Here is a 13484-nt window from a genome sequence, read left to right as displayed (position 1 = left end):
CATCATCTTTATAACTCCTTCGGAGCATCTCTAGAAGGGGGGGGGGCTATATTGTCAACTCTGCCTGCAGAATTTGGAACATCTGTCAGGGACAAATGGCAGTTGTCCTGATTTGAGGCCAACAGACCAAGTTGTCACCCGTAGCTACCAGTGGATTGCTGCTAAGTCCATATTTCAAGACTGGACAGGAAAGGGGCACTTTCTAGGTATCCAGGAAGAACTAGAGGAGAGAGGACGCTCCCAGTTGATGTAGACCTCCTCCCTTTATTTGAGGCTGAAGGGGAGATGTAAAGTGGTGGTTGTCATGAGAAACCAGCTTGTCACTCCTGCCCAGGGCAGTCTCTTTATTGGGCCATAAATAAATGGTCTTAGAATATGTCAAATATCTCGGGGGAAATTCAGTGTGGCACGTTGCCAATTGTTCTGACAGTACAGGCTTTTCAGCTTGCCAGATGGAATGATCCTCCCTCTTCTACATGATCTGGTACTTCTCATGCCCTCATGCCCCCCCCCAAACCTGAGCCAATTTCAGGGTGGGGGGAGGGGGGGAAGTCCCATTGCTTCCGCTAGCAGCACTAGTTACAGTGGTGCCTCAGGTTACAAACACTTCGGGTTACAAACTCCACTAACCCGGAAGTAGTGCCTCGGGTTGAGAACTTTGCCCCAGGATGAGAAAAGAAATCATGCGCCAGTGGCGCGGCAGCAGCGGGAGGCCCCATTAGCGAAAGCGCGCCTCAGGTTAAAGAGCGGTTTTGGGTTAAGAACAGACCTCCAGAACGAATTAAGTTTGTAACCAGAGGTACCACTGTAATTGAATCCAGCCTCTGAAAAATATTCCTATAGATCTACAGTATAGGGATCATTGCTTTTAAAGGCCATTGAAGTACAGTCATACCTCATGTTATGGCCGCTTCAGGTTACGTGTTTTCAGGTTGTGGACCATGGGAAACCCAGAAGTACCGGAACGGGTTACTTCTGGGTTTTGCCGCTCGTGCATGCGCAGAAGTGCTAAATCGCGCTTCGCGCATGCACAAAAGCACCAAATCACACCTGCGCAGATGCGGTGCTTCAGGATGCGAACGCTGCGGGTTGTGGGCGTGCCTCCATCACGGATTACGTCTGCAACCCGAGGTTCCACTGTAGTAATAATAACCATAGTAACTTATATTTACAAGCCTGGAGGCGTCACTATTTTGAGTCCATTTTTGTGGTCTCTGAACAGCCAATTTTCCATTCCCACAGATTTGGCAGGGTTCTTTTGCTGATCTGGGGAATTTGCTATTTCAGAGTTAAGAGATACCAAATATAATCATAACCAGCCACAGGGCGGGAATGTTTCAGCTTTCTTTCTTTCACAGTTTAAGAAACATTCCTGCTCCTTTTCCTTGAGTTCACCCTTATTATGCACATATCAGAATTGTAGTCCAAACCTATAAAAAGTACATGAAGGGGGGAAAGGTTTAAAATATTGATATAAAAAACAGCTTAGGGGTTGGTACATTTTTAAAAAATGACAAGCATTTTTAGATTAGTTTCTCATTTTGACTCATCCTCTAAACAGATCCTGCAACTTACTTTCAAAAAGGAACCACAAAACAAAAACTGGCTTTCTCTCCTGTTTGAATTGCAACAATGTTATATAATTCAGCAATGTTTTTAAAACCGCATAATTAGTACTTCTTTATTTGAAATACCGGGAAAAAGAGAATGTCATGTGTGAGGAGAGAACAAAAATAGTTTTTTGAGAGATTTTAGATGCCCATAAGGGTTTTTTATCTTAAACATATTATGAAGGAATGCTGTGACTCAAACTGTTTCCTGGTATTTGCTGAGGTTGTCTTCCTTTCCTCACCCAGTGGAATTGCCTTCCACTTTTTTCATCCCCGTAAATCATAGGTAGGAATTATTTTTCAGCCTGGTGGACCAAATCCTTATCTCCACCAGCCCTGTGGGCCAAGTGTAGCAGGTTGGCAACAGTGCCTTTTGAAGTTTCCAAGTGGAAACACATTTCAAAAGTGCTGTCTCTTAGCCCCAATCATCTGACCACACCTTTACTTGCCTTCCACCTGACATCACATCAGACGCAGGCCAGGTAGGTGTGGTTTGAGAAAAGCAGCCTTGCAGGTCAAAGCAATGTAAGGCAGCTATCTCGGGTGACCAGTTCTGGATGACTTGAAGGGTTGCAGAAACAGGTCTGACCAGGGACAACTACTGGGAAATTCACTTGTACAGGTCTCACTGAAATATTGTTGTGTGGCGATGCACATGGTACAAAAATCCAAACTCGGTTGTTAGCATGTAATGCTTTCGGATGATTGACCGATACTGGAAATCAAAAGGAATATCACCTTCGGAAGGGCTCATTTTCTTTCTCTTCTGCATGCATATTAGGAATTATTACTGCATTAATTACCATGAATAGGATAAAGCAGTCCACTTGCAAATAGTCATTTGCTGACACCATTAGGATAAGAAAGAATTGGATTTTATGATTTGTTCCACTTTGAAGCTGAATAATCTTTTAACAGGAGAGATTTTAACATACACACTCAGGAGTATGACTAAATTTCCTCCTGGGTTTAGGGGCATCCAGGGGACCAGCTTTGGATTCAAACCATTTCCTGAGACACTTCCACCCATCCCCTTTTTGATGGTGTTGGAAGAGGGAGACGCCAGCAAAGGATCGCCCTCTCCAATGTCAGAGCTGTTTCTCTGACGTTTGGAGGGTAAATCTTATGCAAGGACACCCTGCCTGGGCTATAGTTGAGAAATAAGCAATCTTATGTGCACTTTCCGAATTCCTTCAGTGGATATCAGATTTATTTTACACTGAAAACTCCCCCATCAAAAATATTTCTGTTTGTTACCCAAAATGCTTCCTCTTTCCATACAACAGTGTGTCCCAAATAGTTAGGGAAAGAAATTTTTATTTAAGCTTCTAATATATTAATACAAACAAGGGTGTGTAAACAGAATATTCTTTTTTAAAAAAGTAAACAGTCTGTGTGTGTGTAAAAGTGCTCGATAAACAAAAATCAAAGGCACCCCACCCCAAAAACACATTTGTACAGGTCCCAATAATGTTGCAAGCCTTGAAAAAGTGACCTATAGAAGTGTTTATGTAGTGTAGTGTAGTCTTCTTGTCTGTAATTACCTGCCGAGTTACAGTTTAGACATTTCAAAGAAACAGTTTTCTGTAGAAGCACAATAAAAACTAAAGACACACTAAACCTAGTATGGGGGATTTTGGGAATTTTATCTATGTGGCAGATGGAACCAGCTATTTCTGTATTCTCAATGCTTTCAGGAATAGCAAAAGAGCAATGTTTTATAAATAATATTTCTTTCCATACTGGATAGATGGGCACTCTCACTAAAATGGCAGGGGGTTGGACTCGATGGCCCTTGTGGTCTCTTCCAACTCTATGATTCTATGACTCCTGCCAAAATTTAGAACTTTCAAGTCTCCAATTTCAAAAAGGAAGTTAAGAATGTTATTGAACATGTCCCATTGAAATTAATGGGAAATGGAGCCTGATCCTATGCATATTTACCCAACAAGAAGTCCAAATGAGGTGAATATGCACAGCATTGCTGCGTTAAAAGGATTTACCTTTGGCTGGGTCATGCCTAGTGAACATTTTTATCAGAAAACGCAAAGCGGCTACTAAGGAGGTACCTAGTGAGTGTCTCATTCAGGCACAACAACAGAGCAAGAAGTCATTTGGTAATTTTCTTTTCCAGAATGTAAACATCTCAGGGGAGTAAGTGTAGAAAAGAAGCTGATTCAATTACAAAAGGAAAGCCTCTTCCTTAAAAAAATGCTTTACACAAGTATTAGTAAAAGATCTAGTCAGTTACAAAGATAGTCAAGCAGACTAATAAATATCTAAAGATACTGTTTTGGCCACACAGAAGTAGACATGTTTGTTGAAAAGAAGGCTGCCAGGATTTCCTCTCACGTCTGAAGAGAACTTTTCAATAACCTTCCCTGCAATATAGGAGGGGGAAAAGCTTTATCAAAGGGTTGTCTTCCTCTTCACAAGTTAATCACAGAAGTAAGAATCCTATCACTACAACAGACAAAAGTTTGTGCCCATGAAACAGCATGCAAAGCATCTGTCTGCCCACAGAGACTCACACTGCTCCACCCATGATATCCCTGATCATTTTATTTAAACATAATTTGTTTGCCATTTAATTTTAAAAAAAAACCCTTAAGTGGTAAACAAGGACAATCACATATTAAAAACAAGCATTAAAAACAAGCTAACATGACATTTCAAAACAGATAAAATCAGCAATGTTAAAGCTGTTATACATGGTAAAATCGCATTCTAAAATTAGATGCATAAAATATTTTTGGCAGGTGCCAAAAACGACAGCAAAGTTGCCTGCCTATTATAAATGGGCAGAGAATTCAGGGGCTGCCACACTGAAGGGTTTCTAAGTGACTGAGTGGGGCTGGGCTGCTCAGTGTCAGGGATGGAGAGTATACTTTGCTCTCCATAAGACAGGATCCCCAACTGCAGTGGTTTACTCTCCCTGCATCCTGCCCCTGTTATATGAGCAAAAGGGAATCGGCCAAAGTTGGGAGAAATTAATAGTGCACTCACACACTCAGGGATGTCAGTGGGAAGACTCTAAAACCTGTTGCCTTCCCCTACTGACAAGCCTCTGAAGATCAAGCTGAGTCCTGCCTGCATCATCCCATCTTGGATTGAAGTCCAAGGATGCTTCCTTGCGATCTGCTTATTGCATATTCTCCCTTATTTATTTGCAAGGAGATTATATGATGTTGGCTACTTAATGAGCATTGAAGTCCAGTCTTTTGTGGATGTAGGTTTGTTGCACAGCAGCTCCAAACCAGCTTTAATTGTGCAACATGAATTTGCTGCTATGTGACTGAAACCAACCTGAAAAAAGTGGCCACCTGGCAACGCCCACGGGTTCTTAAAACTTGCTGAAGTCTAAGATTCTGAACCAAGCTGGAAGTAAATTGTTCGTCTCAAATTGAATCCAGTGTCCCCTACCGGTAGATGCCATTTTTATTCTCTACAATTTTACTTGGTAAGAGTTACATATATCAAGCCCTACACACTCTCAAGGAAAAGGTAAGATGATAAACTCATTTCCAGACTGTACTGCTTTGGACTGCAGAGGAGAGCTCCTCTACAATGACACTATTCAGTGCATATTTTTAAAAAAACCCAAACTACCATGTTATGGGGGAAATGATAATTTCCTATATGTAGGGAATTGTTTTGTATGGAGGAGCAAGTCATTTTATGAGCTTCCACCTGCTCTCTGAAATGGTACCTTTTAAAAAACAGGTTTTCTTCCTCATCCGAGAACGGCACACTTGGTTGCACAACTCGGGAATAAAACACTGTACCCTAACGTAGATTCTAATGATATGGTTTATGCCAAAGGGGTGTGTGGCTCCTGAGATTTTTATTTTTCTTCTTTGATCAGCAACTGCTTGTGCCAAATGGTTTATGTAACTCAAAAAGTATTTTGCAATGGTTTCTGTAACTTTAAAGGTATTTTGCAGCATGGGCAAGGCCAGGGGGAGGGGGCGCAGCTGCCCCTCCCAGATCAAGTAAAACAATAGAAATATTTAACTAACTGACCAATAACATCAGTTCTGCCCCGCTCCCCCACAAAAATCCTGGCTACGCCCATGTTTTGCAGTGCAGCAATTTGGGTGTGCCTGCTATTTTGGGAAACAGAAGCCCCCAAACTTGTCTATTTAGTTTCATGTCCTCCAGAGTTCATTAGATCCTGCCCTGTGCTCTTAAGAGAGATGCAAGCTTCTGCAAGGATCACCATACCTGTCTTCAGAGCAACGCACAAGACCTGGGCTCTCGAAATGGGTTGCTTCCCGCAGGAACGCCCACAAGCAAGGCATCTTTGCAAGCATTCTGCATACAGTACTGCTGAAGCTCTGCAGCTGCCTGAGAGACCTGGAAGAGAGAAAAACACAGGAGAACGTAACAGAGGGTTCTTTTTTAGAAGTCGCCGTGACATTGTTTCACTGCAAATAGAAGATGCAAAACCTGAACGTCATTCACGGAAACTGAAAGGCAATAGGTTTGAGGCGTTATTTCCTTGTACACCATGTAATAATTACCTGCGGATTTTATTGCTGCAGAACATAATGACAGTTATTTAGATAGATGCTTAGGACTAGTTAAAAAATGAAGGCTAAGTAAGTTTGTCTGTTTATTCCTGGCAGGGCTCCTGCAGCTTGAACAGCTGCGAGACCATCGAATGCATGTGGAGCCCTGCCATTCATATAGTTTAGCACCCTGTTTCCAACAGAAGTCAGCCAGATGGCTCCACGAAGTACAGAAAGAGGGTATGAAGGCAATAGTCCTCCCTGTTCTCCCCAGGACCTAACAGTCAGAGGTATACAGAGATATTGAATTTAGCTTCTGTGCCTAATAGCTTCTGACAAGAGTTGAGGTTTGCAATAAAAAATGCAACCACTCCATTTTATTCCGCCTCCGTGTTTTTCATCTCCCCTGCCAAACAGCCAGTCAACATTCCGCGGCCACTGAGCGTGCTCAGTCTTCACGGGTTTCTCTTACATGCCCCGCCCCCAACCTTCTGCAAACGTCAGGGTTTACCTAAGCCTGCTGATACCTCCCCTCTTTTGCACCAGTGGTGCTTCTTTTGGCTACAATAAGCAACGGCACCTGCAGCCTGAGTGCTGGGAATGGAAAGAATGACAAAAATACCCAACCAGAATTGGTCTAACAATGTCATTGGCTATAAAAGCTAAAGGGGAACTCTGGGAATTCTGTTTGGGACATACAAAGCCTGTTCATATTGGATTTGGGATGCTTCCAATGCCCGTGATATAAAAAGGCATTGCAATTTTATAGTCTTTGCTTATTTTTATGCATATTGTATTTTAGGTTGGTTTTATTCTTGTTTTATTTCTGCTTTAATCATTATTTTTAAAAGCTGCGTTGAGTTCAGCTTTTGAAAAAAGTGACTACCGTAATAAATGAAATAGCATTTTCTTTTTCACACATATTCTGGTCCTCATCGGAGGAGCACCAAGCGAGATAAGGAACACCACTAAATCCTACCTTAGTGCTGTAGTTTCCAGAACATTGCCCCATTAAGGGTAGGAGCTGTAGCTTTTTACGAGAACAAAAGACAAGCCTTAACTGTGTTAGCTTGGGAGCAGGTGGCAAAGTCCCTGGAGCACGCTGAAAATAAATTAATAACCCTCAAGCTCTGTCTGAATCTCTTAGCAGATGGCTGCATTTTAGCTGCAAAAAGGTTAGCAGAAGGAGAGTGTGTGGTGTGCTCCACTGATTAGCAAATTATTTTACTGCTTTGTACCTGGCTGAACTTTGCGCAGGTATTGGAGGAAATTAAATTTTAATACAAGGCAAATGTAAAGCTTTGGAAATTTGTGGTAGGGAAAAATCCTCCCCTCCCTTCTATTCCAACACCTTGAATTCGTTTTATATGAAAATAGTTGAATAGGTGTTTTTCCAAAAATAAAAATAAACCAATAGCACAAGAAATGAGCATGTCTCATTGCATCCAGCTTTTCTGCAGGGAGAACTTGCTTTTATAGTCAAATGCCTGTGTGGACTCACATCAGAATTCATGGAGATCTTCTGTGTTATTTACATCGCAATCTATGTCGTTCTGTTTCCTCGTGAGCTACAGTGACATGGCGCATACCCTCCATCGCCCAAATTCTTCCTAAAGTGAGAGTTAACCTGTAATAAAATCTCATTCCACAGAACAGCAAGAAGTACACTGTTCATTAAATTGCAGTGGTACTTTGGTTTAAGAACAGCCGTTTACGAACTATGCGGTTTACGAACTCCGCAAAAGCATAAGTAGTGTTCCGGTTTGCGAACTTTACCTCGGTCTAAGAACGGAATCCGAACGGTGGAAGGGCACCAGAGGCGGGAGGCCTCATTAGGGAAAGCGTGCCTCAGTTTACAAAGTTTCGGTTTAAGAATGGACTTGCGGAACAGATTAAGTTCGTAAACCGAGGTACCACTGTATTTCATCGTTATCTACACAGCAGCCCTGGGGTACTTGGGATCCCTACAGGGATCATGAGCACAGGGAGGTCTCTGCCCCACGGAGCTCGCCATCTGAAGTTTGACAGTTGGGAAGGAGAAACAGAAACAAGGGGACGGATGACAGAGGCGAGATGGGATTGTGCTAGTGAGTCAACCAATGAATATTTCATGTTAATGAGCTATATATAAATGATTAATAATAATAAAAGACAACTACATCCACCTCCTGACTACTACAACCTAGTTGTGCAGATAGTTCCACTTTCCCAGCGGCCTATTCAAAAGCAAATGACCGCCTTATTCTACATCATCCTGCCAGGCCAAATCAAAGCTGAGTTTGTGACATCTCAGCATCCCCGGGGCACAAAAACTTCTGAGTGGAAGGTGCATTTATTAATAAGTCGGCAAAACACACAGATTACAGCAGCACTTCCATGCCAACTTGTGCCTGCAGAAATAAGAGGCTGGGCCCAGCATTCATTGTGCACCATGAATAGCATGGGTGAGCAGCTGAATATACCACTGACAACAGTTCAAGCTAAACATAGGAAGCTGCCTTATGCAAGCGACTCCTCACTCATGCGGGAGTTACATTCTGGCACCCCATGTGCATAAATGAAAATCGCGTAAGTGGGTAGACCCTCTCTGCTGCTCTTTCTCCAAAATGCTACTCTCCAAAAATCAAAAATGCTGTACCAAAAATACCTACAACTGGAATTGAAGCTCGGGGACTGGCAGGAGGCTGGAGGAAGAGCAGGAAGGCAGCAGCTGCTGCGCTACCACACACACCAGCTGTTTGGCGGGGAGGCTGAGCAGCCTAAACAAAGCCCTGCTGCGCCTCCAGTCTCTTTTCCATTGATCGTGCACAAGTGTGTATGTGTGGGGGGGGATGCCTGTACGAAGTTAGACCATTGGTTTTTCTAGCTCACTATTGCCAGTGTCCTTCAACCTTGGGTCTCCAGAATTGTTGGACCACAACTCCCATCATCCCCTGCTAGCCTAGCCAATGGTCAGGGATGATGGGATGTGTAGTCCAAAAAACACTTGGGGGACCCAGTGGCTCTCCAGGGTTTCAGACAAGGGGCATTCTTAGCACTTCCTCAGAATCTCTTTAGAGCTTGTTTACGTGTTAACAGAGCATTTAAAAGTGGTTTTGCGTTCCTGTTTTCCTCACGCCAAGAGAAATTAAAATCAGAAATCAAAATGGAGGTATAAGCAGTAAAATATACGTGTCATGCATCAACTCCATTTGGATTGTCTCGTTTAAAGCTTCAAAACCCAAATGTGCTACTGTTCGTATCCTCATTTTATCCATTTCTCTGAAAAAAGTATGGATTTTTGAAACTATCTGGAGCAGAGTACCCTCTTTGGAAGTACCGTGTGACTGAACGCCATGTAGTACAATTCTATGAATTCAATGGGACTTACTCCCGAAACACCCAGAGGGCAAAAACTGCTGTGCTGATTTACCTAGGAGTAAGTCCCATTGTATGCAGAGGCTGGTGAAGGCTGATGTGTAAGGCACATCACTGTAGCACTGTAGGCAAAACTTAACAAACATACAGCTGCTTTCGAGATTTCTGGGATCTGCTGCTAAAAAGTAATCTTTGCAGAAGGCGGAAGTAAATAAAGCACCAGAATGCCATCAAATTCCTAATCAAATGGAGGATCATTCCCACAAAGTCCACCACCCTGTCTCACCCTGATACATAACTCGGAATTGACTCTCTACCTCGTGTTTTATTCAAATAAATAATGTGTTTGAAAACTTAGGCATGTCTACTTGGAAGCAAACCTCCCTGAGGGGCCAATGTCCCTTTGTATAGCAAAAGAACTCACCTCTCTCTGAGACCCCGAAGAGCTGTTGCAAACTAACAGCAGGAAACATTGGGGCTAATGTTTGTGTGACCCAGTAGTATCAACCATGTTTGACAGGACTAAAAACTAAGGGTACAACTCTGAACAGGACTGAAAACCTATCAGCTATGTGTTGGAGAACCCTGGTGAATTTAGTAAACATATACGCAGCCTAAACAAGCCTTTCAGGATCTGGTACCTTTCAGATGTTTTTGATTACAATTCCCATCAGTTCCAACTAGCATATCCAATGGCCAGGCATGATGGGAACTGGAGTCCAAAATATCTGAAAGGCGCCACACTGGGAAGGCTGAAGTCTTCTCTTTTTAGATGCTGCTGAGAAAGAGAGAGTGCTTTTCAGAGTTCAATTAGATTTACAGAAATTGGTTAATATTACCAAGCAAACTGCAAGGCTAGGATTTTGCTCCTAGCTGTCATTATCCTCTCTTTGAATCAATTTTGTGTCACTGATGTGCTCCCATCCAACTTGACACAATCTATTCCTTTGTCCTGTTTTATTAGCAGTTTTGAAAAGTTTGCTTTTTGTTCTTGTAATTCCATGGGAGAACTGGTCTAATAAAAGCTCTCTGAGCCTGTGAAAGTATCCACTCAAGAGGGCATTTACACAAAGGCCATTCCTGTTGACAAAACACTGCGAGCCTCTTCTGTGATCGCAAATTAGGGGGCGCCACATCTCATTCCTACTATCCACAGTGCGCCTCTTTGGGAACAAAGGCGTATTTCAAATAGCGGAGCCAGAGTGGCAGCCAAAAGAATTAGCAAACAGGCAAATGCCTTAAGCTCAGCTGCTGCCAGAAATGAAAAGTATAACTCCAAACCTACTTAAACGCTACAGAATTTATGAGATGGTCTAGAATGGGCTTCAGTCGCACATTCTCTTAAACATATGATCGCAAGGGTTGCCGAAGATTAATCCATTTTTATCTGTCAATTTTCAGCATTTCCCACAAATATCCTGTGCCCCGAGGATTTCACAAAATATAAGATTTAAATGCAATGGCCACAACCAATTAAATAGTTCAGTACAAAACTACAGTAGAACACTGACAGCTGTTCGTTCAAAGCAATAAAACACTGATAAACAGTCAGATAATTAACAGTGCGCTAAAAAGACATCAAAAGTTTCCATGTGCCCAACGCATACCATCAAGTTAATTAGCAATATCCACTACAAATAAACACCAGCGTTAGATCCACGTTTAGCAATCTGGCAATTCATAGTAGGAAAACTAACCAAGATACCTCGCCCATTTATTTATTTTTAAACTAGCAGCAAGAGAGGAAAATAAAAAACGCTACGGAAACAAAAACCCTTGGAAGCAAGCCGAGGGAGGCCTAACTCTTATCAGTTAAGGACGCCAAATAAAGCCCCATTTTTGTCAGATGAGACCCCCCCCCCCGGTCTGGCTCTGAACGAGCCAGCGAACGGCCTCTCGCCCAGCGCTGCAAAAGCCAGCTGCGAAAGTGCGCGTTTTGTTGCAGGCCGAGGAAGATGCCCCTGCCCCTCTGTGCAATCGGAAAAGGACACAAAGCTTCCCGATTCCCCGACGGCCTGACTTGCGATTCAGCTCCTCTAGAAGGAGCGGCGATGGGAGAGCGATCTCTCCTCCCTCCACTATACCGAGGACAAAGGACGCCTCGGGGTCTGGAGAGCAAATGGAGCCGCCGCGCGCCCGGCTCTCAGGACGCCAGCTAAGCAGCTCTGCTCTGCTCACCCGGATCCTCTCCACGCCGGCCTCCAGTTTCAGCTGCTCCACCAGGCGCTGCATGGTGCTGAGGCTGGAGTTGGAAGACATGCTGGCGGCGGCGGCGGCGGCGGCGGCGAGGAAGACGCGAGCGCTCGGGGTCTCTCTGGCGCGCGGCGCCCGACTTCCCTTGCAGTGCCAGCGCCGGCCGAAGCTGCGCTCCCGACGCACCAACCGAGCGCCGAGGGGGAGGAGGCAGCGCCCAGGCAGGCTCCCCCCACCCGGGGTTGCGCCTCCCGGGCCCGGATGGAAGGCGAGCGCAGCCGCTTGGCTCTTGGAGAGGAACGCCTGGGGGTCCGCTAGCGTATAGTGTACTACTACTACTACTACTACTACTACTACTAATAAATTATTATTTATTTTTATTTATTTCTATAATAGGTTATACAATAACCTATTAAACATTAAAAGTTTCCCTAATCTGGGCTCCCTTTAGATGTCTTCTAAAAGTTTGGTAGTTATTTTTCTCTTTGACATCTGGTGGGATGGCGTTCCACAGGGCTGGCGCTACTACCAAGAAGGCCCTCTGTCTGGTTCCCTGTAGCCTCACTTCTCGCAGTGAGGGAACCGCCAGAAGGCCCTCGGCGCTGGATCTCAGTGTCCAGGCTGAACGATGGGGGTGGAGATACTCCTTCAGGTATACTGGACCGAGGCCGTTTAGGGCTTTAAAGGTCAGCACCAACACTTTGAATTGTGCTCAGATACGTACTGGGAGCCAAAGTAGGTCTTTCAAGACCGGTGTTATATGGTCTCGGCGGCTGCTCCCAGTCACCAGTCTAGCTGCCGCATTCTGGATTAATTGTAGTTTCCGGGTCACCTTCAAAAGAGCGCATAGAGCGCATTGCAGTAGTCCAAGCGAGAGATAACCATAACATGCACCACTCTGGTGAGACAGGCCGCGGACAGGTAGGGTCTCAGCCTGTGTACCAGATGGAGCTGATAAACAGCTGCCCTGGACAAAGAATTGACCCGACTTACAGACCCGCCAGGGCACGAGTCTAAATTGCACACGCAAAGCAGGTTGAAGATTGAGAGGGCTGCCCTTGAAAACCCAACCCGCGTTCCTTCGTCCCAGGAGTTTTGGGGGAGTAGAGCAACCAACTTGGCTAAAACATTGGGTGGGTGGGTGTCACGGGCGTAGCCAGGATTTTTGTTGGGGGGGCAGGACTTTGTTTGGGGGGGCAGAATCGACTTGATCCATCAGTTAGTTAAGTATTTCTATTATTTTACTTGCTTTAGGGGGCAGCTGCCATGTCAGGTAAGCGCCCCCCCCACCCCACATCATCGATCACAAGATGCAAAACAGACATACCATATGAATGGCAATGCCCATAGGAGCATAGGCATAGCCAGGATTTTTGTCAGGAGCCCCCCAAAAGTTGTTCACCTTTTTTGTCGGAGATGGCAGGTAAACTTCCCTCCCAAAAGAGGATATTGCAGGGGGCAGGCTTTTGCTGGGAGACAGAATCTTAGCATTATTTCTTAATGCTTTTCAGTAATTTTTGAGGATTTAGGGAGGGCAGCTGCCCCCCTGCCCCACCCTTGGCTACGGCATACATAGGAGCCAGCTCTTAGTTGCCTAGTGGCCCCCCAAATAAAATATCTGAGTGGGCCAGACTCCCCAAAGTTGATGAGCATTGCCATTCAAATGGTGTGCGTGGGCCACATCTTGTGATCTACTGTGCAGGGTGGGGCTTACCTGGCCCCTCCCCAATATTATATTCAAATTAGCACCCCAGGCAATGCTCATCAACTTTGGTGGGGCCAGCCCTCTCAAATATTTTATTGCGTGGGTGAA

The 13484-nt window shown here is 44.4% G+C and overlaps 1 protein-coding gene across 1 annotated transcript; it reads right to left on the bottom strand.

The window, feature by feature from the left end:
* Window positions 1-2910: 2910 nt before the first annotated feature.
* On the bottom strand, window positions 2911-11861 carry GNG10 (G protein subunit gamma 10). The gene is made up of 3 exons (XM_081177127.1): window positions 11657-11861; window positions 5835-5966; window positions 2911-3991 (listed from the first exon to the last, which is right to left on the bottom strand). Exons 1-2 carry the CDS (start codon window positions 11735-11737, stop codon window positions 5841-5843), a joined length of 207 nt encoding a protein of 68 aa, XP_081033253.1. The 5' UTR covers window positions 11738-11861; the 3' UTR covers window positions 2911-3991; window positions 5835-5840.
* Between the last annotated feature and the right edge of the window lie 1623 nt (window positions 11862-13484).

The sequence above is a fragment of the Podarcis bocagei genome (assembly GCF_964188305.1).
Source record: "Podarcis bocagei genome assembly, chromosome: 17".
NCBI lineage: Eukaryota > Metazoa > Chordata > Lepidosauria > Squamata > Lacertidae > Podarcis > Podarcis bocagei.
The sequence above is the reverse complement of the archived record's forward strand: the minus strand, read 5'-3'. Positions and strand labels throughout refer to the sequence as shown.